Source organism: Oncorhynchus mykiss, chromosome 6, assembly GCF_057628025.1.
Source record: "Oncorhynchus mykiss isolate SJ-2025 chromosome 6, ASM5762802v1, whole genome shotgun sequence".
Classification (NCBI taxonomy): Eukaryota; Metazoa; Chordata; class Actinopteri; order Salmoniformes; family Salmonidae; genus Oncorhynchus; species Oncorhynchus mykiss.
The window spans coordinates 64423441-64445898 of NC_143027.1; the positions used below are offsets into that span (position 1 = coordinate 64423441).

At 44.5% G+C, this 22458-nt stretch overlaps 1 protein-coding gene across 5 annotated transcripts in view; it reads right to left on the bottom strand.

Moving 5' to 3' along the window:
* LOC110526338 (SH2 domain-containing adapter protein F) overlaps positions 1 to 22458 on the bottom strand; it is a 131130-nt gene that overhangs the window by 84282 nt on the left and 24390 nt on the right. For all 5 annotated transcript variants that reach the window (XM_036980692.2, XM_090238549.1, XM_036980691.2 and 2 more), the window contains exon 2: positions 18486 to 18627. In XM_036980692.2, coding sequence (XP_036836587.1) covers positions 18486 to 18627 — 142 coding nt within the window. The remainder of the gene's footprint in view (positions 1 to 18485; positions 18628 to 22458) is intronic.

Here is a 22458-nt window from a genome sequence, read left to right on the forward strand (position 1 = left end):
ATTACAACATCTAATTTCCAACTAATTGAAAATAAAACTTTGTTTAAAGTATAGCCCTTTCTTAAACAAGCCATAGAAAGCTGGTTACAATTTCAATTTTATCCTCCAGAAAAGGTCGAACAAATATTACAAAAAAACATTATGGTTAATATTATGGGGTGTTCCAGTGTGGCTCAGTTGGTAGAGCATGGTGCTTGCCACACCAGAGTTGTGGGTTGAATTTCCACGGGGGATCAGTACGAAAAAATTAATAAAAAAATAAGAAAAATATTATGTCACATATGCAGCTATCGAAAATATTTGGGAATGTCTGCTCAATCCAAAGTTACAACCAAGTGATTGCAGCATTACCACAAAAATGGAGGAGGCAAGTGGAAGAGGGAGAAGGTAGGGAACATGTTTATCTACCATATATTAAAATATACAAATTGGCTGAAAAGGATTGGCATAAATTGGAACAAAATGGCAGTTTCATTTGAGAAGAAAAAAGACTGATGCGCCATACAGGTTGCAAAATAAATGGGAAGACATGTTCGATGTGCCGATTTCACGGCACACAGCATATGAACTGATAAAAACAACATGTGATTCAACACTTCGAGGTTTTCTATTTAAATTATAGAAAATTCTTGCCACCAACAGAATGCTATATACACTGCTCACAAAAATAAAGGGAACACTAAAATAACACATCCTAGATCTGAATGAATGAAATATTCTTATTAAATACTTTTTTCTTTACATAGTTGAATGTGCTGACAACAAAATCACACAAAAATGATCAATGGAAATCAAATTTATCAACCCATGGAGGTCTGGATTTGGAGTGACACTCAAAATTAAAGTGGAAAACCACACTACAGGCTGATCCAACTTTGATGTAATGTCCTTAAAACAAGTTTAAATGAGGCTCAGTAGTGTGTGTGGCGTCCACGTGCCTGTATGACCTCCCTACAACGCCTGGGCATGCTCCTGATGGGGTGGCGGATGGTCTCCTGAGGGATCTCCTCCCAGACCTGGACTAAAGCATCCGCTAACTCCTGGACAGTCTGTGGTGCAACGTGGCGTTGGTGGATGGAGCAAGACATGATGTCCCAGATGTGCTCAATTGGATTCAGGTCTGGGGAACGGGCGGGCCAGTCCATAGCATCAATGCCTTCCTATTGCAGGAACTGCTGACACACTCCAGTCACATGAGGGCTAGCATTGTCTTGCATTAGGAGGAACCCAGGGCCAACCGCACCAGCATATGGTCTCACAAGGGGTCTGAGGATCTCATCTCGGTACTTAAATGGCAGTCAGGCTACCTCTGGCGAGCACATGGAGGGCTGTGCGGCCCCCCAAAGAAATGCCACCCCACACCATGACTGACCCACCGCCAAACCGGTCATGCTGGAGGATGTTGCAGGCAGCAGAACGTTCTCCACGGCGTCTCCAGACTCTGTCACGTCTGTGACGTGCTCAGTGTGAACCTGCTTTCATCTGTGAAGAGCACAGGGCGCCAGTGGCGAATTTGAAAATCTTGGTGTTCTCTGGCTAATGCCAAACGTCCTGCAAGGTGTTGGGCTGTAAGCACAACCCCCACCTGTGGACGTCGGGCCCTCATACCACCCTCATGGAGTCTGTTTCTGACCGTTTGAGCAGACATGCACATTTGTGGCCTGCTGGAGGTCATTTTGCAGGGCTCTGGCAGTGCTTCTCCTGCTCCTCCTTGCACAAAGGCAGAGGTAGCGGTCCTGCTGCTGGGTTGTTGCCCTCCTACGGCCTCCTCCACGTCTCCTGATGTACTGGCCTGTCTCCTGGTAGCGCCTCCATGCTCTGGACACTATGCTGACAGACACAGCAAACCTTCTTGCCACAGCTCGCATTGATGTGCCATCCTGGATGAGCTGCACTACCTGAGCCACTTGTGTGGGTTGTAGACTCCATCTCATGCTACCACTAGAGTGAAAGCACCGCCAGCATTCAAAAGTGACCAAAACATCATCCAGGAAGCATAGGAACAGAGAAGTGGTCTGTGGTCCCCACCTGCAGAACCGCTCCTTTATTGGGGGTGTCTTGCTAATTGCCTATAATTTCCACCTGTTGTCTATTCCATTTGCACAACAGCATGTGAAATTTATTGTCGATCAGTGTTGCTTCCTAAGTGGACAGTTTGATTTCACAGAAGTGTGATTGACTTGGAGTTACATTGTGTTGTTTAAGTGTTCCCTTTATTTTTTTGAGCAGTGTATATGGGGCATACAACAATTTCAGCTCTGTAGATTTCATTGCAAAGAGAATCACTAGATCATTTATTCTGGTATTGCCCCTATGTAGCTTGTTCCTGGTCACAGGTTCAGCAAAGATGAACTTCAAATTAACCTTACAAATAGTAGCGTTGGACGATTTGGAAAGCCATAGTCAATCAAGCAGTAATATAACAACACTCGTAGGAAAGGTTTTCATCTTTAGCTCACAATCTGCGGATATTATGCAATTAGAAAGGTTCCAAAGGAATGTAAAACATCACCGCACAGTTGAAAAATACAGTCGTGGCCAAAAGTTTTGAGAATGACAAATATTAATTTTCACAAAGTGCTGCTTCAGTGTCTTTAGATATGTTTGTCAGATGTAACTATGGAATACTGAAGTATAATTACAAGCACTTCATATGTGTTAAAGGCTTTTACTGACAATTACATGAAGTTGATACAAGAGTCAATATTTGCAGTGTGGACCCTTCTTTTTCAAGACCACTGCAATCCGCCCTGGCATGCTGTCAATTAACTTCTGGGTCACATCCTGACTGATGGCAGCCCATTCTTGCATAATCAATGCTTGGAGTTTGTCAGAATTTGTGGGTTTTTGTTTGTCCACCCGTGTCTTCAGGATTGACCACAAGTTCTCAAAGTGATTAAGGTCTGGGGAGTTTCCTGGCCATGGACCCAAAATATTGATGTCTTGTTCAACGAGCCACTTCGTTGTCACTTTTGCCTCATGGCAAGGTGCCCCATCATGCTGGAAAAGGCATTGTTCGTCACCAAACTGTTCCTGAATGGTTGGGAGAAGTTGCTCTAGGAGGATGTGTTGGTGTCATTCTTTATTCATGGCTGTGTTCTTAAGCAAAATTGTTAGTGAGCCCTCTCCCTTGGCTGAGAAGCAACCCCACACATGGTCTCAGGATGCTTTACTGTTGGCATGACACAGGACTGATGGTAGCGCTCACCTTGTCTTCTCCGAACAAGCTTTTTTACGGATGCCCCAAACAATCGGAAAGGGGATTCAGAGAAAATGACTTTACCCCAGTCCTCAGCAGTCCAATCCCTGTACCTTTTGCAGAATATCAGTCTGTCCCTGATGTTTTTCCTGGAGAGAAGTGGCTTCTTTGCTGCCCTTCTTGACACCAGTCCATCCTCCAAAAGTCTTCACCTCACTGTGCATGCAGATGCACTCACACCTGCCTGCTGCCATTCCTGAGCAAGCTCTGTACTGGTGGTGCCCCGATCTCGCAGCTTAATCAACCTTAAGAGACGGTCCTGGGGCTTGCTGGACTGTCTTGGGCGCCCTGAAGCCTTCTTCACAACAATTGAACCGCTCTCCTTGAGGTTCTTGATGATCCGATAAATGGTTGATTTAGGTGCAATCTTACTGGCAGAAATATCCTTGCCTGTGAAGCCCTTTTTGTGCAAAGCAATGATGACGGCATGTGTTTCCTTGCAGGTAACCATGATTGACAGAGGAAGAACAATGATTCCAAGCACCACCCTCCTTTTGAATCTTCCAGTCTCTCATTCAAACTCAATCAGCATGGCGGAGTGATCTCCAGCCTTGTCCTCGTCAACACTCACACCTGTGTTAACGAGAGAATCACTGACATGATGTCAGCTGGTCCTTTTGTGGCAGGGCTGAAATGCAGTGGAAATGTTTTTTTGGCATTCAGTTCATTTGCATGTGGGACTTTGCAATTAATTGAAATTCATCTGATCACTCTTCATAACATTCTGGAATATATGCAAATTGCCATCATACAAACTGAGGCAGCAGACTTTGAACATTTATATTTGTGTCATTCTCAAAACGTTTGGCCCCGACTGTATATGGCACATGGAAACCAAGTGAGGGTGGTCTATGGTGATCGGTGGGATGGGCTGAGAGTGGCTAGGATTAAAGAGCTCCTGTTCGGTAATGTATTATCGCTGTGATTGCTGTATATAGAGGTGCCATGTACATTAAATCCACACACTAACAGCGAGGATACACTCAACTGAGTTGTTATTTAGCCTTCAGAAGTCAGTCAAACTTTCCACCGTTTAATCATTTCTGATGGAAAACGCAATGAGGGGACAAAGGCCATGAATTACTAATACACACACTGTGCATGATGCTATGAGTCACTGCTTATTGCCCAACTGCTCCTAGTCATTGAAGTATACAGCTCCAGTAGAGTTGTAATCTACTTTGCACTCACACAGTAGGCTTTCACTGAGCTGATTCATTAGCTAGCAGAATGCTCAGCATGTCATTGCCTTACTAGTATGACTGGTGGCTTGTCGCTTCAGGAGGACAGAGATATAAGACCAATGAGACATACACATATAATGTGTGCGTGTCATTTATGTTCAATGAGTGGTACTGTCAGCAATAGATTGTTACATTATGTGTGTGTGTGTGTGTGTGTGTGTGTGTGTGTGTACACACACGTGTGTTATTGTTCATTGTAGAGATGCCTATAGAGAAGAGAGAAGGGTATATGTTTAAAACTACAGTTGAAGTCAGAAGTTAACATACACCTAGGTTGGAGTCATTAAAACTAGTTTTTCACCCAGTCCACAAATGTCTTGTTAACAAACTATAGTTTTGGCAAGTCGGTTAGGACATCTACTTTGTGCATGACAAGTAATTTTTTGTTTACAGACAGATTATTTCACTGTATAACAATTCCAGTGGGTCAGAAGTTTACATACACTAAGTTGACTGTGCCTTTAAACAGCTTGGAAAATTCCAGAAAATAATGTCATGGCTATTAAAGCTTCTGATAGGCTAATTGACATAATTTGAGTCAATTGGAGGTGAACCTGTGGATGTAGTTCAAGACCTACCTTTAAACTCAGTGCATCTTTGCTTGACATCATGAGAAAATCAAAAGAAATCAGCCAAGACCTCAGAAAAAAATTGTAGACCTCCATAAGTCTGGTTCATCCTTGGGAGCAATATCCAAACGCCTGAAGGTACCACGGTCATCTGTACAAACAATAGTACGCAAGTATAAACACCATGGGACCACGCAGCCGTCATACCACTCAGGAAGGAGACGCGTTCGGTCTCCTAGAGATGAACGTACTTTGGTGTGAAAAGTGCAAATCAATCCCAGAACAACAGCAAAGGACCTTGTTAAGATGCTGGAGGAAACAGTTACAAAAGTATCTATATCCACAGTAAAACGAGTCCTATATTGACATAACCTGAAAGGCCGCTCAGCAAGGAAGAAGCCACTGCTCCAAAACCACCATAAAAAAACAGACTATGGTTTGCAACTGCACATGGGAACCAAGATCATACTTTTTGGAGAAATATCCTCTGGTCTGATGAAAAAATATATAACTGTTTGGCCATAATGACCATTGTTATGTTTGGAGGAAAAAGGGGGAGGGCTTGCAAGCCAAAGAACACCATCCCAACTGTGAAGCACAGGGGTGGCAGCATCATGTTGTGGGGGTGCTTTGCTGCAGGAGGGACTGGTGCACTTCACAAAATAGATGGCATCATGAGGTAGGAAAATTATGTGGATATATTGAAGCAACATCTCAATAAATCAGTCAGGAAGCTTGGTCGCAAATGGGTCTTCCAAATGGACATTGACCCCGAGCATACTTCCAAAGCTGTGGCAAAATGGCTTAAGGACAACAAAGTCAAGGTATTGGAGTGGCCATCACAAAGCCCTGACCTCAATCCCATAGAAAATTTGTGGGCAGAACTGAAAAAGCGTGTGCGAGCAAGGAGGCCTACAAACCTGACTCAGTTACACCAGCTCCGTCAGGAGGAATGTGCCAAAATTCACCAAACGTATTGTGGGAAGCTTGTGGAAGGTTACCCGAAACATTTGACCCAAGTTAAACAATTTAAAGACAATGCTACCAAATACTAATTGATTGTTTGTAAACTTCTGACCCACTGGGAATGTGATGAAAGAAATAAAAGCTGAAATAAATCATTCTCTCTACTATTATTCTGACATTTCACATTCTTAAAATAAAGTAGTGATCCTAACTGACCTAAGACAGGGCATTTTTACTAGGATTAAAATGTCAGGAATTGTGAAAAACTGAGTTTAAAAGTATTTGGCTAAGGTGTATGTAAACTTCCGACTTCAATTGTAGTTGTGTTAAGATTTGTGATAGAGAGAGAGCAGAAGGCAAACAGAGAGAAGGTCAATAAATGTCATGGATACATTTGCTCTGGGAGGGAGAAAGGGCCTATTGGATTATTTTACAAGACAACAAGACTTGTATAAAGAAGTCATTCTATCACAGCAAGCCTATCACTCTCTGGCTCCTGTACAGAGTGAGTGAATGAGTGTTAGAGAGAGGAGAGAGAACGAGATGGAGGTAAGGGTGGGGGTGGAGAGAAGTACAGAGAGAGAAACAGGAAGAGAGTGAGCGAGAGAGAAAGGGAGAAAGAGAGGGATTGTGAGAGAGGGAGAGGAGAAGGATAGAGAGAAAGAGGGATTGGGAGAGAGAGAGGAGAAGAATAGAGAGATGGTTCAGGATTATGATGACAGCTTCATCAGTGTGTTTGACCCTCAGACCCACCTCAACCAGCCCTGCAGCTAGACTGCTCTTTCTGCTGCATTACGCAGACAGACATGCTGACAGACACACAGGCATGCAGACAGACACACAGCCACTACAGTTCACTCACCACTCCAGCCCTGAGCCCCATCACACACACGGGGGGTCCCCAAAGCACAAAGGGTGAAGTGAGGGGATCAAATTTGGGTTATGATAGTCAAAGGCAGCGTCTTGGACTTAAATGGATCCAGGGATGAAATTGATCCTATGTCTTGCTTTTAGAGTGCCTATTGCAGACTGAGATGCAGTAAAAGTTGCAGTAATGGTGTAGTTCTGCCGTAACGCTGGCAGAGAGCCCAGCACACTCTCAGATGTCTGGAGAGAGCACGGTTCTGCATTACCTCCGTCTGTCGCTCTCATGGTGCTCAAGAACTGTAGCTGTCTCTAGCCTTCTCCAACACAGTCACACCTAATAGAGTTTGCTCTCACACCAGAGTGCCAACAGCACAGATTTCCTGTGTGCGTATGCAGCTCGACCACCACCACCGCCGCAGAAACACAGCACTCCATTCAAACCAACCAGAACAAACCAGCTCCTTCACTCAGCAGCTCAGCCTGCCAGATCTGACCAAACCACCCCATCAAGTCAACTATCTGACTGCAGGAAACCCGCAGACTGGGATGACTGTGGGCCCATCAGTATGACAGAATGGGGAAATTGATACTTGACACATCAAATGACCTGCAGCTTCTCTTTCAGACTATTTTGTATATTAAAAGCATGACTGAATAAATTCACATTGTCTGTGAGGCTGGCAGGCAGGCAGGGCAGACAGGCAGGGCAGGCTGATCTGCTGAGATAACAGAGAGGAGACAGTAAATAGCGAGTGTAAATCCTGCAGGAGGCCATCCTCTCCTCTCCTCCACAGTGGCCCCGACAGGGATTAATGGAGCCATTCATCTTAGAGAAGAAATGAATGACTTAAAAGACCCCCAACCTGCGCTGGAGTTGCTGCCGGTCCCACCTAGCACTGTCTCTGCCCACCCAGGCATGACGAATGGTTGCCCAACCTGCCAACCCATGCATCCATCCCTTGCACCTGGCACAGTCTGCCTGCCTCACCAACACAGCGGGGCCTTTTTATATATTTTTTCAATTGTTTTATTTAACCTTTATTTAACTGTTGCAGTTGGCTACCCACCACTTCCTCTACTCTACTCCCATCCTGGAATTACAGCTCAGCAAGCCCCAGTGTGTGAGTGTGTGTGTGTGTAGTGTGAGTGTGTGCGTGTCCTAGCCAGTGTAAATTCACAGTGCCACCAGAACCTAGTCAGGGAGAGAGGCGGCTTTTACATCCTGTGGACAGGGAGTGAAGGGGAGGAGGAGAAGAGGAAGGGGGAGGAGGGATGGGGAAGGTAGGGCCTGTAACCAGCACTCTGTGGTTTGGGGCTGTGGTAGAGAGAGGCCACATGGTGCTAGACTGGTGAGGGGGCATGCCTCTGGTAGGAGTGGCAAAGCATGGCTTGCAGTAGTCAGATGAGGCTTAACTCTCCCCAGCAGTTAGTGAAACCAGACACAGTAGTCCAAACTAGGGCTGTTACGGCGACCGTATTACCACCACACCGGCGGTCACGAGTCATGACCACAGTCAAATCCACGTGACCATTTAGTCACGGTAACTAGACTCTGATGCTGCTGATGGTTATTAGTCGCCTACCAAACTTGCTGACTGCCTGGTACTCCGCACTCAATTGTCCCTCTAACATCAATGCAAATGTAATCAAAAATCAAATCAAAGACTTTACGAGCCTTTGAGCTCATGTTGCACAACATTTTTATAGGCTATGCAATTGCGTGAGTTGATGGCCTCTATTAAAAAGAGGAGGATCCAATCAGCTTTCTATAGGCTAGGCCTACTATATTTATTTCTCAACTTTCCTAATATTAACCACATTGCTTTACAACAGCAGTATAGCCTACCTGTCTGGCATGAAAATTAACCACGGGAAAAAACTCCTCCATACGCTATTTAAGTGTATTGATGACATGTATTTTTTTCCCCTGTTCCGAGACAGGTGCATGATAATGGTCCATTCTAAATTCAAAATAATTTGACACATACATGTAAAGACAAGACTAAATTAAGAATAGTCTGGCAGGTGACAATATTAGCCTATCACTTGTGAATGATGCCCAGCGTGTGCAGTAAGGCAAGAAACAGCGCATTACTTTTTCAAATCATAGTTGCAAACCATAGTTGCAAGGCCTATTTGTTTTTTTAATGTTTTAATAAGATTTGTTTAACAACTAAAGTAGCCAAATGACTCTTTAAAATGAAGCACAATAATCCGCTTTACAACCGGTGTTGAGCCTAACTGGCATACATAGGCAGCGCGTGAGTTTCAAGTTTGGGGAAGATACTTTTCACCATAAAAACGCAGCTTTATAATAAAGAATTACGTGCATAATCACATTCGAGGTCACTTTTGAGAATGGTGTTCTCTCACTAATTGATTACATTTCAGAACATTTGCGCCTACTGCCATGTGCACATTGCTGCCCTTATAATGTGAAGAAATAGCCTTATAGTTTATCAACATTTTAAGCTAAACATTCAGATCTGTTGCATCAGCCTCATTGCTTTTAAAAGGTGTGATGCGAGTGGTTGTATCAATTTGGGATCTATAGCTTCCCACAACATGTTTGGGATAATTATCTCGCACAGAAGGACAAGTTGACCAATGGAATAGATACATGTTTGTATTATGGGGGATAGTAGATTGACATAAGCTAGTGCTTTTGCTGTTCATTAGGCCTACTCATCTTGTTGGCTGACGAAAAGTAAATGTGGACAGTTCTTCTAACATCATCCCCGATGTGTCGGTCTTCACTTGTAGCCTACTTAGCTGAGACGCTGGTGGGAAGGACCCGATCACGTGACAGGCATTGGCTAATAAGAATGGAGATATCTGAGCGAGCCATGTGAATGATAGCTGCTTCGGAGCACGGTGATTAGCAGCTGGGAGAAGGGAATTATAATTATTATACTCAGTCCAATGGCCACTAGCCGCAAAAGGCATGGATCTTTTTTTAGGGGGCATTACGGCCACACAAGGGGGATACCGCTGGGAAATTCGAGGCATTATCAAGTGACGGTCAAATTATGAATGAGAGACTGATGAAGTGTGTGCAGCCTGCGCATTAAACAAAGCAGGCTCATGCCTTTCATGTGACCTTTTTCAAATCATCATTAGAGTCTCATCATGCAGCCTTAGAATGTACTAAAAATCAAAACATATAGCCCCACGTTTGTATCACAACTATTTTTTTGTTAACCGCTCAACATAGAATAGCCGCACGTGCGGACTCCCTCAAATAGTTTGGAGAAAATATCCTTTCAATTTTGATTCAGCTATGTTCAATTGTTTTCTTCATACACTAAAATAATGTCACGGAATTCTAAGCAAAATATTATCTGCTAAATGAACTAGTGTAGCCCACAGCCATATGGCATAGCTAGATCAGGGCCTAACATAAGGACAACTCGGAGTATGCTATTCTGTTCTTCTGAAATAGACTACATTTTCTTCATGTCATGTTTCTTTAGACCTTTCTAAAATAAATAATGGATTTATTGTGATGGTGTAGGCTATACTACATGGATTTATTAGACTTTTTAAAATGTAGATGTTCCTAAGGTCTGCGTGGCTTGTAGGCTATGAGTGGACGCCAGGAGATGCTAAACGTGTTTATGTTAATTAACAATCAATTACTGTGAGAGCAGCAGTTATTTGCTTGACAATCACAGCCCTAGTCCAAACCAACAAATCCACTCTAGGCAACATTACAGGACTTGCCGTTTGAACACATGCAGGTGTAGATGGAACTTGTGGAAATCCTAGATGTCGCTGTTGAAGGATTGATCATTGGCTCAAGTTGCTTCTGGAATGTATAAAAATTAAATCAGGATCTAATCCACAGAACCTGACGGAAACCTACACCCTTCATTACCACTATCATGTCATCTCTCCAACTATGGCATCAGGATTCAACGTAAATGCCATGGTGGGTATTAAAATGAGTGGACAGCCGTGTATAAAATCATAGAACAGCACATTGAGCCAGCGACAGTAAGTGAGTGGGTGGGGCTGGGGGGTTAACGGCTTGCCTGTCAGCGCGAGACCTCTCATCGCATCAATAAATCGTCAGTCCTTCTGCCTCGACGTCGCTCTGCCCCCCAACTTCCGCCTCCCGCGCTTCCTGTTCCCTGGCCTTACTAAATTACCCCTAAGCACCAAGGCCACAGAACGGTGGACTACACAGACACAGCAGCAGTAACCCTTTCTATACAGGTCTAGTCTGAAACCAGGAAGAGAGAAAACCTTGTATTTGTGACAGCTGTGTACTTTAAGTACCAGGGCCTCTGTACCGGCAGGACGATTATCCTGACAAGCTCTCAACATTTTGCATGACACACATCAAAAGATCGCAATGTCAAACTCTGGAGGAGAGGATCATGACAAAATAACACCATGAAATCAGAAAACAAGGATACACTCAAATCCCCATTTCCATACAATCAGAACACATAGTGCAAAGCTGAGAAAATCCCCCATTCAAGAGTTTAGCACTGTCTGTACATGTCCAGGATATACCTCAAGTTTCAGCTCGGAGCAAAACCAGCTTATGGGCCAAGAAATGTGCCGGCACATGTACTAGTCTAGCTCTCATAGCCCTGAGTCAGTTTCCCCCCATATGAAAAAGCTACTGGAAACCACTCTGCATAGCGCTCTTTCTGTCTCTCCCATGTAAGTGGCCCAATAAATAAAGCCACAGGTAGAGATGACCTGTGGGGAAACACCCAGCAATGTGCAGGTATCCCAGTCTGACATATTGCCATGCCAGCAATATCTCTGGCTGTAAAACAGTGCCCTCCTCCTCCATAGAGCTGAGTGGGTAGTAGTGAGCCACGCCATCGTGTGGGTGTGTAGTGAGTAATTGGATTAATAACCCACAGTAGGAACCACAACACATCTGGTTGGCATGGAACGCGCTTGTGCCAGCATTAGGAAACTTTTCCCAGCAGCACTGAGTGAGCGATTGCGCATGTTCCAGTTGGAGATTTATGAGCAGTAGGCGAAAGCAGGTGGAAAAAGCCAACGTTTTTGCTGCATTCACAATGTCCACTAGATAACTAGGTGGGTATGACTGGGAAGTGAGGATGATACTATCCGGAAAGACACACCATACAGTGAGGCTGCTTTGGTTGACACAGAGTGTGGTAAATTCACCACAGATACGTAAACTTTTTCACACCTGAGGGAACAGTTCTGTCAAGTCCCTCAGGCCTAGGGGCTCGGTTTCCCCTCACCTGAAGTGATGTGGCTTGGCCCTGTAGCAGCCCAGGGTTCAGGGTGGTGGTGGGTACTGGTCACGTCTGCCTGTGTTTGCTCATCACAGCCCAGTCATGCCGGTTGTTTGCACAACGCCTCCCACACGCTGTGGGAAAAATCTCATATGACTGATATGGCTGGGAAGGATGGGCCCCTGTGTGTGAGGGTTGGGGGTGTTGTGTGTGTGTGTGAGAGAGTGAGAGTGTGTCTGCCCACACACTCAGGGAGTGTCACGTCTATTACTGGAGCCATTGAGAAATGGCCTGAAGAGTACAGCCCTGCAGTATAGACCCAGCCTTCTCTGTCTGCATGGCCCTGACTGCAAGTCTCAACAAATACAACAATGTAACAGAGAGGAAAGGAGAGAGGAAAAGAGAGAGGAAGGGAGTGGAAGAGAGAGAATCCGCAATTCCATCTTCCGGCAGCCCCATCTGTAATTAGCTGGTGCTGGGGTACGTGAAGAATGGCCCAGCTGACAGCTTAGAACGCCTGTGGTGTGTGTGTGTGTGTGTGGGGGGGGGGGGGGTTTGGGGTCTGCTGCACGGCTTGTCCATCCCCTCACACACGAGTCCAACATAAATAAGCGTGGCTGAACAGCCAGGAAACACCAGCACATTCCAACAAGTCAACGTCTAAGAGAGCCACACACTGCAAACACACGCAACACACACAGAGGCAATGTGATACACAGTATCACTGCAGACTTCCACAGGCCCTGCTGTAAGCCAAGCCAGTAAAAACAGAGAGGAGATTATGGCTCAGGCTTTACAGGTTAGTAAGCCGTGACAAGCACCTCCAGCAGGTTCATAAATCAGATGGGCTGGGGGCACAGAAGGGGAGACTCCAGGGAGAGGGCTGGATTACACCTTACACACACACACACACACACACACAGCGTAACCGTTAGAAAAATGCCTGTGTAATAACCTACTCTTCATCCAAGGCCGCACATCATACATTTCACACGGTGTGTGTGTTGCGCAAGTCAAACATAAGGATTATGGCATTACAAATCAAGCAAACTACTATTTCTTATTAGCCCACTTCAAAATGAGTCAATACCATTTTACCCAAAACCCATGAAATCACAAACTAAAGACAATCTACTAAAACAAGGACTGTAATGTACACTCACTCCTACAGTGGTTTTAACAAACAATCACTTGAGGCAAACAAATGACTGCTCAGTGTTTTAGGCTACGCAATTATCAATCTGATTCTTAAATGCTAAACAATCAACAACTCATGAGGCCATTAAAAGGAACATGTTTTGGTCTCGCCGTCTGTTGTAGACCATAGAGGTTAAAACTACTTATCCTGCAGCAGAAATACAACCATTTAAAATAATAGGCCTGACAAAAGGGAGCCAGAGAGAGAGTGCGCATATGAATGCGTCGAGGATGGCTGTTGTCGATGTGTTCCTGGTTCGAGCCCAGGTAGGGGCGAGGAGAGGGACGGAAGCTATACTGTTACACTACAATACTAAAGTGCCTATAAGAACATCCAATAGTCAAAGGTATATGAAATACAAATGGTATAGAGAGAAATAGTCCTAGAATTCCTGTAATAACTACAACCTAAAACTTCTTACCTGGGAATATTGAAGACTCATGTTAAAAGGAACCACCAGCTTTCATATGTTCTCATGTTCTGAGCAAGGAACTGAAACGTTAGCTTTCTTACATGGCACATATTGCACTTTTACTTTCTTCTCGCATTATTTAAACCAAATTGAACATGTTTCATTATTTATTTGAGGCTAAATTGATTTTATTGATGTATTATATTAAGTTCAAATAAGTGTTCATTCAGTATTGTTGTAATTGTCATTATTACAAATAAATAAATAAAACCGTTATGATTAATCGGTTTCGGCTTTTTTTTGGTTCTCCAATAATCGGTATCGGTGTTGAAAAATCATAAATCGGTCGACCTCTAGTTCAGACTGGCTGCTTTGTGTCTTGGGTTGATGTGCATCCTACAAGCTACTCTCAATATCACCCTGCGTCTCCTCTACAGAGACTCGCTACATCAACATGACCAAAGTAAAAGATCAGTTACAGGTTGAGAGAGATGGTCTCCAGACAGAGCTCCCTGTACTGGAGTTGAACAACCCTGGGATGGAGGCGTTTTAAATCCAGTTTGTACTACATCTCTACTGAGAAGAGAAACTGGGAGGAGAGCAGACAGGACTGTGAGGAGAGGAGCTGGTGGTCAGAAAACAGCAGAGGAACAGGTATTTGTCAACGGATTCTGGGAAGTCTGGATTTGTCTGATGGACAGAGATGAAGAGGGGGTCTGGAATTGGGTGGATGGCACACCGCTTACCACTGGGTACTGGGCATGTCGACAGCCTAATAGTCATCTAAGATGGCGCTGAGCAATGGCCATGTCCTTCTTCTGTAGAAAAAGCTGGCATGATGCACCATGCAGCGAAGTGCATTTCTGGTCCGGTGAGAAATCGGCCGAGACGTAACTAAAACTTGAAACCCAACTAAAGTTCAACTACTCTCGACCAGTACATCATTAACAAAGACATCAGTGCTAGTGCTTAATTACACAAATTAATAACGCAAATGAATTGTGCTTAAACATTTTCTGTCGTGTTCATTTACAGTAATGTTTATGTTCTCCTTTTGAAGTAATTGTGTGTCAAAACTGTCATTTTCAAGTTGAATGAATAAAATGGTACAGACAAATTCAATCTATGGAGAAACCTGAGACTGCAAAGAGGCTGGTGTCGACAAGCAAAGAGAGAAAGGGAGGGGAGCAATAAACCAATACTAATAGAAATTAATCAGATTTATCAATGATCCAGTGTCTCTAATTAATTAGATACACATTTTATATGAAACTACGATTCACACGCCTCTGAAGGTTTAAACATTACAGTCGCTTTTATGTGGAGATAAGCCCAATGCTCTTGTCACATATGGTCCCTCTCCGGCCTCTAGGTCACCAGGCTCCTCGTTAGGGCGCACACCTGTCACCGGCGTTACACGCATAATGACACTCAACTGGACTCGATCACCTCCTTGATTACCTCCCTTTGGTTTCTTCCCCAGTCGTCATTGTTTCTGTTTCATGTCGGTGCACTGATTGTGTTTCTTGTTTTGTTCATTTATTAATTAAATGTTTTCACTCCCTGAGCTTGCTTCCTGACACTCAGCGTACATCGTTACAGCTCTTCAACAGTCTATAGAAATGTGGTCGGTGTGAAGTAAAAACGTGCTCTGACAGAAAACCATAAATAACCCTCCCAGGTGGCGCTGGTCGCTGTCGTAACCGGCCGCGACCGGGAGGTCCGTGTGGCGACGCACAATTGGCCTAGCGTCATCCGGTTTAGTTAGGCTTTGGCCAGTAGGGATATCCTTGTCTCATCGCGCACCAGCGACTCCTGTGGCGGGCCGGGCGCAGTGCGCGCTAACCAAGGTTGCCAGGTGCACGGTGTTTCCCCCGACACATTGGTGCGGCTGGCTTCCGGGTTGGATGCGCGTTGTGTTAAGAAGCAGTGCGGCTTGGTTGGGTTGTGCATCGGAGGACGCATGACTTTCAACCTTCGTCTATCCCGAGCCTGTACGGGAGTTGTAGCGATGAGACAAGATAGTAGCGATGAGACAAGATAGTAGCTACTAACAATTGGATACCACGAAATTGGGGAGAAAAAGGGGTAAAAATCAATTTAAAAAATAATAAAAGAAAAAAAAAGAAAGCCATAAATAGGAGAACTCCAGTTGTTGTTTTGGGTATTACAGCCAATCGATGCACATCAGTGAGGTCCAGTACCAGTGGGCTGAGCCTGTACAGCATCACAGATACAACAGCTTCTCCTTAGCTAGCATTCAGATCAGAGCAGAGCTGGGAGATGACAGAGAGAAAGTCAGGCTCTGCGGTTGATAACAATGCAGAGGGTCACACTGCCAGGGAAAACCTATTTCAGCCTGGACACACACACAGAGAGACAGAGAGAGACAGAGAGAGACAGAGAGAGACAGAGAGAGACAGAGAGAGACAGAGAGACAGAGAGAGACAGAGAGAGAATTTCTGACCAGGCCTCACTCCAGTAAATCCCTCCACTGTCACATGACAGAGGTCTGGGCAGTGGCTCGTCTCCCTCTCCTTCCTCTCTCGCCACAGAATTGTAGGACGCTAGCCTGACAAATATGCTCAACACTGCCAGTGCCTTGGCAGGACATTGGTCAATCAGGGGGAACACAGTAATTACACTGTCCATAGAAAGAATACAAGGAATGGGGCCAATACAGCCATCCAGTGTGTGTGTGTGTGTGTGTGTGTGTGTGTGTGTGTGTGTGTGTATAAATCAAAGTGTACTATTTGACACTTGCTTGATGAAACAATCAGCATGAATCTGTCCTTCAGTGCTCTGCTAGTTTACTGTGGATATCAACAGGATGGCAGAAGTGGGCTGAATAAATCCACAGAACAGCACCATTCCAAATGTTCCCTGACAGCGCAGTCAAAACAACAGCAAAACTAGAATTGGCAATCAATAGAATAAACTACAAGGAATATGCCAGTCTCTGAACACAGCAGAAATAGACATGGCCGTCAGTAAAACTGTATGATCCTTACAGACAGGGAGCTTTATTACTCAAGTGATATCTTCTCATGATGAATGAGAAAATATAAAATGTTGGACTAGTAAAATGTACGTTGAAAAGAGCTCCAATCTTATGCAGATCTAATGATGGACATTCAAACAGATATTTACTGATGTAAAGTTTATTCACGCTGCGTTATTATGTCTTACTATGTGATTGCTCGCAATCCACATTCCTACCAACCTTGCTGTTTGGCAATAAAGGTTCCTGATTTAAATGCAACAAAAAAAAGGAATTTATAGCTGAACCCTGTCAGGGTTATGACCCTGTTTTATTATGGTCCTCTTAAGCTTCATCCACATGGGTAGGAAAGACCATAAACCAGAAGTCTCTGGTCACATTAAACCTTAATATTCAGCAGTGAGAGAAAAGGCCAGGGTCCTAGCTTGTCGTCAAGGTATGGATCAGAAGAGAAGAGAAGATGGAAACAGTAAAGCCATTACACTGTGGATAGAGGGCGGCTGAGGGGAGGGCGATGAAGATGGAAGCCAACATGAGAGGTCAGGACCTTCTAATCTCTTATAACAAAATGTAAAAAAACGCCCCGTCTTTTGAGCCTTGACATCCCTAATGGAACAGACCACAGGTGACTGGTCCAAAGCTCCAGAATGTTCATTTAGTGAGGGAATGTGCTAACCGCAAGATTCTCCATTAAATATCTTGGAATTCTGTGTTTGTTTTCTTCATTCTTTGTCGATGTTGTTCTGTCTTTGCACACTGCATAATCATGTTCATTTTGACAAAGTTGTGGTGAGTAGAGTTTCTGCTGAATCCTAGCGTTAGCAGAGCTATTGTTGTCTCAAATCCATGTCTTCCTTCACAGCAGTACGGTTGTCACCAAACATGACTAGCTCAAAGAATAAATAAAATCTAAAGGTCTGTCTTTCCTGAATATGTATTTAAAGTTAAATGACCTATCTGCTAGTATAATTTATTCTCTGTCTACTTAAAAGAGCAAAACAACTGCTTTCAATCGTATTTCTGATACCCAGCTCTCCACAGAGATCATTTGTGGTCTACCGCATCCGTCATGTAGCACGCCATGTGGCCATCTGACCAAGTTAATTAGTGGCAAGCCAACAAACATAAGGTCAAGTGACATGCTAATTAATTGTCAACAAAGAAGCAGCTTCCATAGGCAGACATAATGAAGGCTAAGAGGCATTACTAGACCTGTAATTCCACAGAGAGGCTGAGGTTGAATGGAAGGCTAATCCAAGATATCAGACAGTTGACCAACAAATAAGGTCTGGCAGTAGTCATATTAAAACGCCACACTAAACCCAACCAGAGAGGTGAGTTAGCGTGAGTTAGTAAGAGGTAGCATTGCTTTGCTCTGCCTTGCATATTACCTCAGAGAGTGACGTCTCTGCCCTCGGGCTCAGCTGGCTCTGGCTGACAGCACCCGGTTAGGGCCCCCACCCAGGGTTACGAGAACATTTAGGGTAGACTGGGATCTCTGACGGGCAGGCAGTCGCTCCAATTACAAAGCCACTAGTCCTCAACGGCTGACCAGGGGGATGCAGGAATCCCATCACCCAAACGTCTGGAAAGACGAATGAAGGTGGCAACTGATAACTGACGAAATTGTATGCACTCACTACTCACTCTGGACAAGAGCATCTGCTAAATGACTAAAATGTCAAATGTAATGTGCTGAGGTTTGAAGAGCCCAGGGGAGAACAGAGTATTGATCTACCTGCCATCATCTTCTGGGCCTCATAGGGCTCCATGTAGCCATCGTTCTCTGTGCTGGCCTGGGTCACCTTCTCTGTGGTGGCCTGGGTCCCCCCGTCCTGCTCCGCATCAAACGGGTCTGCATAGTCATCCAGGATAATGAGCTAGAGAGAGAGGGAGGGAGGGAGGGAGGGAATGAGAGTAGGTGAGAAAAGATTAGAATACATTTTACTGCTCTGTTTAAAACCACAACACATTCCGGAGCCCAGAGAGTTACATTGCAGAGGCAGGAGATGAGGAGAAAATGTAACTGGAACCTTAGGAGAGGAGTGGAGGTGACAGTATTAGTGATAGTACCAGTCTGGGCTCTGCAGGAACATGTGATCTCCACACGTCACAACACCGACAGAAAAGAAAAAGAAAGAAAGACATAAATAACAGCATCTTTCTCCGTGTGCCTCAGTTCCACCATCTCCTCTTTAGACTTCATGCTCCCTGCTACATCTAATTATACCATGGTACTCTGACAGTGCCTGCTTTTCAAAGAGCGAGGAGAAAAAGAGGACAGCCCACAACTGGTAAACTGTCTTAAAGAGAAACAATTCTACAGATTTACAGGGATTTGGCAGAGAGCCATGGCTAATTGCAGTCTTGCTCTCTTTACTAAGAATGTCTTGCAGAAGCTGACAATTAAGTGGACATCCTGTCCTAAACCCCAGAAATACAGCCAACTCTTAGGGTATCAAAATGACTGTCCACACACAGTCTCAGCATCTCTGGCCAGAGCAATTTCCTGAGCACCAAGAAAACTGCTCCCCTTCACATACATAATTCTCTTCCAGATAAAGTAAATATTTAAAGTTCTCTTCCATCTGCCATGTTGGACAGGCACTCCAAAGAGAAAATCTGACTAGAGGGGGTTTGGACTGGCTACTACCAGTACCAGGAGGTGAACATACATGGGCTATCTTCAGTTGGGACTCTAGAGAATCAATAGTGGTGCCAGTCTGTTCACCCAGCGGGCAGACAGACGGACTGGAGGAGTGTGTGTGTGTGTGTGGGGGGCCCAAAATCTGGGAAACAACTCAATGGAGACCTACCATGATTAAGTCAACACACACACACACACAAAATGTGCAGACATGCATACTGTACACTGACAAGCACACACAGGACACATTCGCACAGACAATCACACACATGCAGTCAAGCACACACACGCAGACACACACACACAGGAAAGGAGTCAATTAGCACTACACCCCATGAGTCATACTTTAGCAGGAAGGGGTTTGGTGTCATTCTACATAAGCTCTTCAGTCATCTAGTGGACAGAGCTGGGCAATCCTAGGGTGAACTAGACTACTGCATGCCATGGCTGTACCGGGCCAACCAACCAACTGTCCTTAAACACAACCACAGCCCTTCCTCCACACCCTTCTCAGAAATACAGCCCACAGGGGAAGACACCTGCCAAGCCTCCCAGGCGGGGACTTTAAGGGGGAACAGAGGAATCCAGTACAGTACGATCCATGTTTAAAGCATTTCCCCAACTCCAGGCTTTCACACCACCTGGGAAAGCACCGTCCTTCTTCTGATCCAGTTTTGATTTCACTAAACAAGATAAGATACGATATACAAAACTGAAACCTTTCAGTGTGCATAGCAGTAAAGAGTGAAAAGTTCACCTTGGATGATGCGAATGCTGCGTAGGGTAAGAGGAGCCGATGATTTTACAGGAGGAAGGTGGCATATACAGTCGTGGCCAAAAGTTGAGAATGACACAAATATAAATGTTCAAAGTCTGCTGCCTCAGTTTGTATGATGGCAATTTGCATATACTCCAGAATGTTATGAAGAGTGATCAGATGAATTTCAATTAATTCCAAAGTCCCTCTTCGCCATGCAAATGAACTGAATCCCCCAAAAAATGTTTCAGCCCTGCCACAAAAGGACCAGCTGACATGTTAGTGATTCTCTAGTTAACACAGGTGAGTGTTGACGAGGACACGGCTGGAGATCACTCTCATGCTGATTGAGTTTGAATAACAGACTGTAAGCTGCAAAAGAAGGGTGGTGCTTGGAATCATTGTTCTTCAACTGTCAACCATGGTTACCTGCAAGGAAACACATGCCGTCATCATTGCTTTGCACAAAAAAAGGGCGTCACACGCAAGGATATAGCTGCCAGTAAGATTGCACCTAAATCAACCATTTATCAGATCATCAAGAACTTGAAGGAGAGTGGTTCAATTGTTGTGAAGAAGGCTTTGGGGTGCCCAAGAAAGTCCAGCAAGTGCCAGGACCATCTCCTGAAGTTGATTCAGCTGCGGGATCGGGGCACCACCAGTACAGAGCTTGCTCATGAATGACAGCAGGCAGGTGTGAGTGCATCTGCACGCACAGTGAGGCGAAGACTTTTGGAGGATGGCCTGGTGTCAAGAAGGGCAGCAAAGAAGCCACTCTCCAGGAAAAACATCAGGGACAGACTGATATTCTGCAAAAGGTACAGGGATTGGACTGCTGCGGACTGGGGTAAAGTCATTTTCTCTGATGAATCCCCTTTCCGATTGTTTGGGGCATCCGTAAAAAAGCTTGTTCGGAGAAGACAAGGTGAGCGCTACCATCAGTCCTGTGTCATGCCAACAGTAAAGCATCATGAGACCATTCATGTGTGGTGTTGCTTCTCAGCCAAGGGAGTGGGCTCACTCAAAATTTTGCCTAAGAACACAGCCATGAATAAAGAATGGTACCAACACATCCTCCGAGAGCAACTTCTCCCAACCATCCAGGAACAGTTTGGTGACGAACAATGCCTTTTCCAGCATGATGGAGCACCTTGCCATAAGGCAAAAGTGATAACGAAGTGGGTCGGGAAACAAAACATCAATATTTTGGGTCCATGGCCAGGAAACTCCCCAGATCTTAATCCCATTGAGAACTTGTGGTCAGTCCTCAAGAGGCGGGTGGACAAACAAAACCCCACAAATTCTGACAAACTCCAAGCATTGATTATGCAAGAATGTGCTGCCATCAGTCAGGATGTGGCCCAGAAGATAATTGACAGCATGTCACGGCAGATTGCAGAGGTCTTGAAAAATAAGGGTGGACACTGCAAATATTGACTCTTTGCATCAACTTCATGTAATTGTCAGTAAAAGCCTTTGACACTTGCTTGTAATTATACTTCAGTATTCCATAGTAACATCTGACAAAAATATCCAAAGACACTGAAGCAGCAAACTTTTTGGAAATTAATATTTGTGTTATTCTCAAAACTTTTGGCCACGACTGTATATGCTCCAACAGATCACCTACACAAAAATTGGTAGATTAGGTACTAGACCCTTACAGTGCCTTGCGAAAGTATTCGGCCCCCTTGAACTTTGTGACTTTTTGCCACATTTCAGGCTTCAAACATAAAGATATAAAACTGTATTTTTTTTGTGAAGAATCAACAACAAGTGGGACACAATCATGAAGTGAAACAACATTTATTGGATATTTCAAACTTTTTTAACAAATCAAAAACTGAAAAATTGGGCGTGCAAAATTATTCAGCCCCCTTAAGTTAATACTTTGTAGCGCCACCTTTTGCTGCGATTACAGCTGTAAGTCGCTTGGGGTATGTCTCTATCAGTTTTGCACATCGAGAGACTGAAATTTTTTCCCATTCCTCCTTGCAAAACAGCTCGAGCTCAGTGAGGTTGGATGGAGAGCATTTGTGAACAGCAGTTTTCAGTTCTTTCCACAGATTCTCAATTGGATTCAGGTCTGGACTTTGACTTGGCCATTCTAACACCTGGATATGTTTATTTTAGAACCATTCCATTGTAGATTTTGCTTTATGTTTTGGATCATTGTCTTGTTGGAAGACAAATCTCCGTCCCAGTCTCAGGTCTTTTGCAGACTCCATCAGGTTTTCTTCCAGAATGGTCCTGTATTTGGCTCCATCCATCTTCCCATCAATTTTAACCATCTCCCCTGTCCCTGCT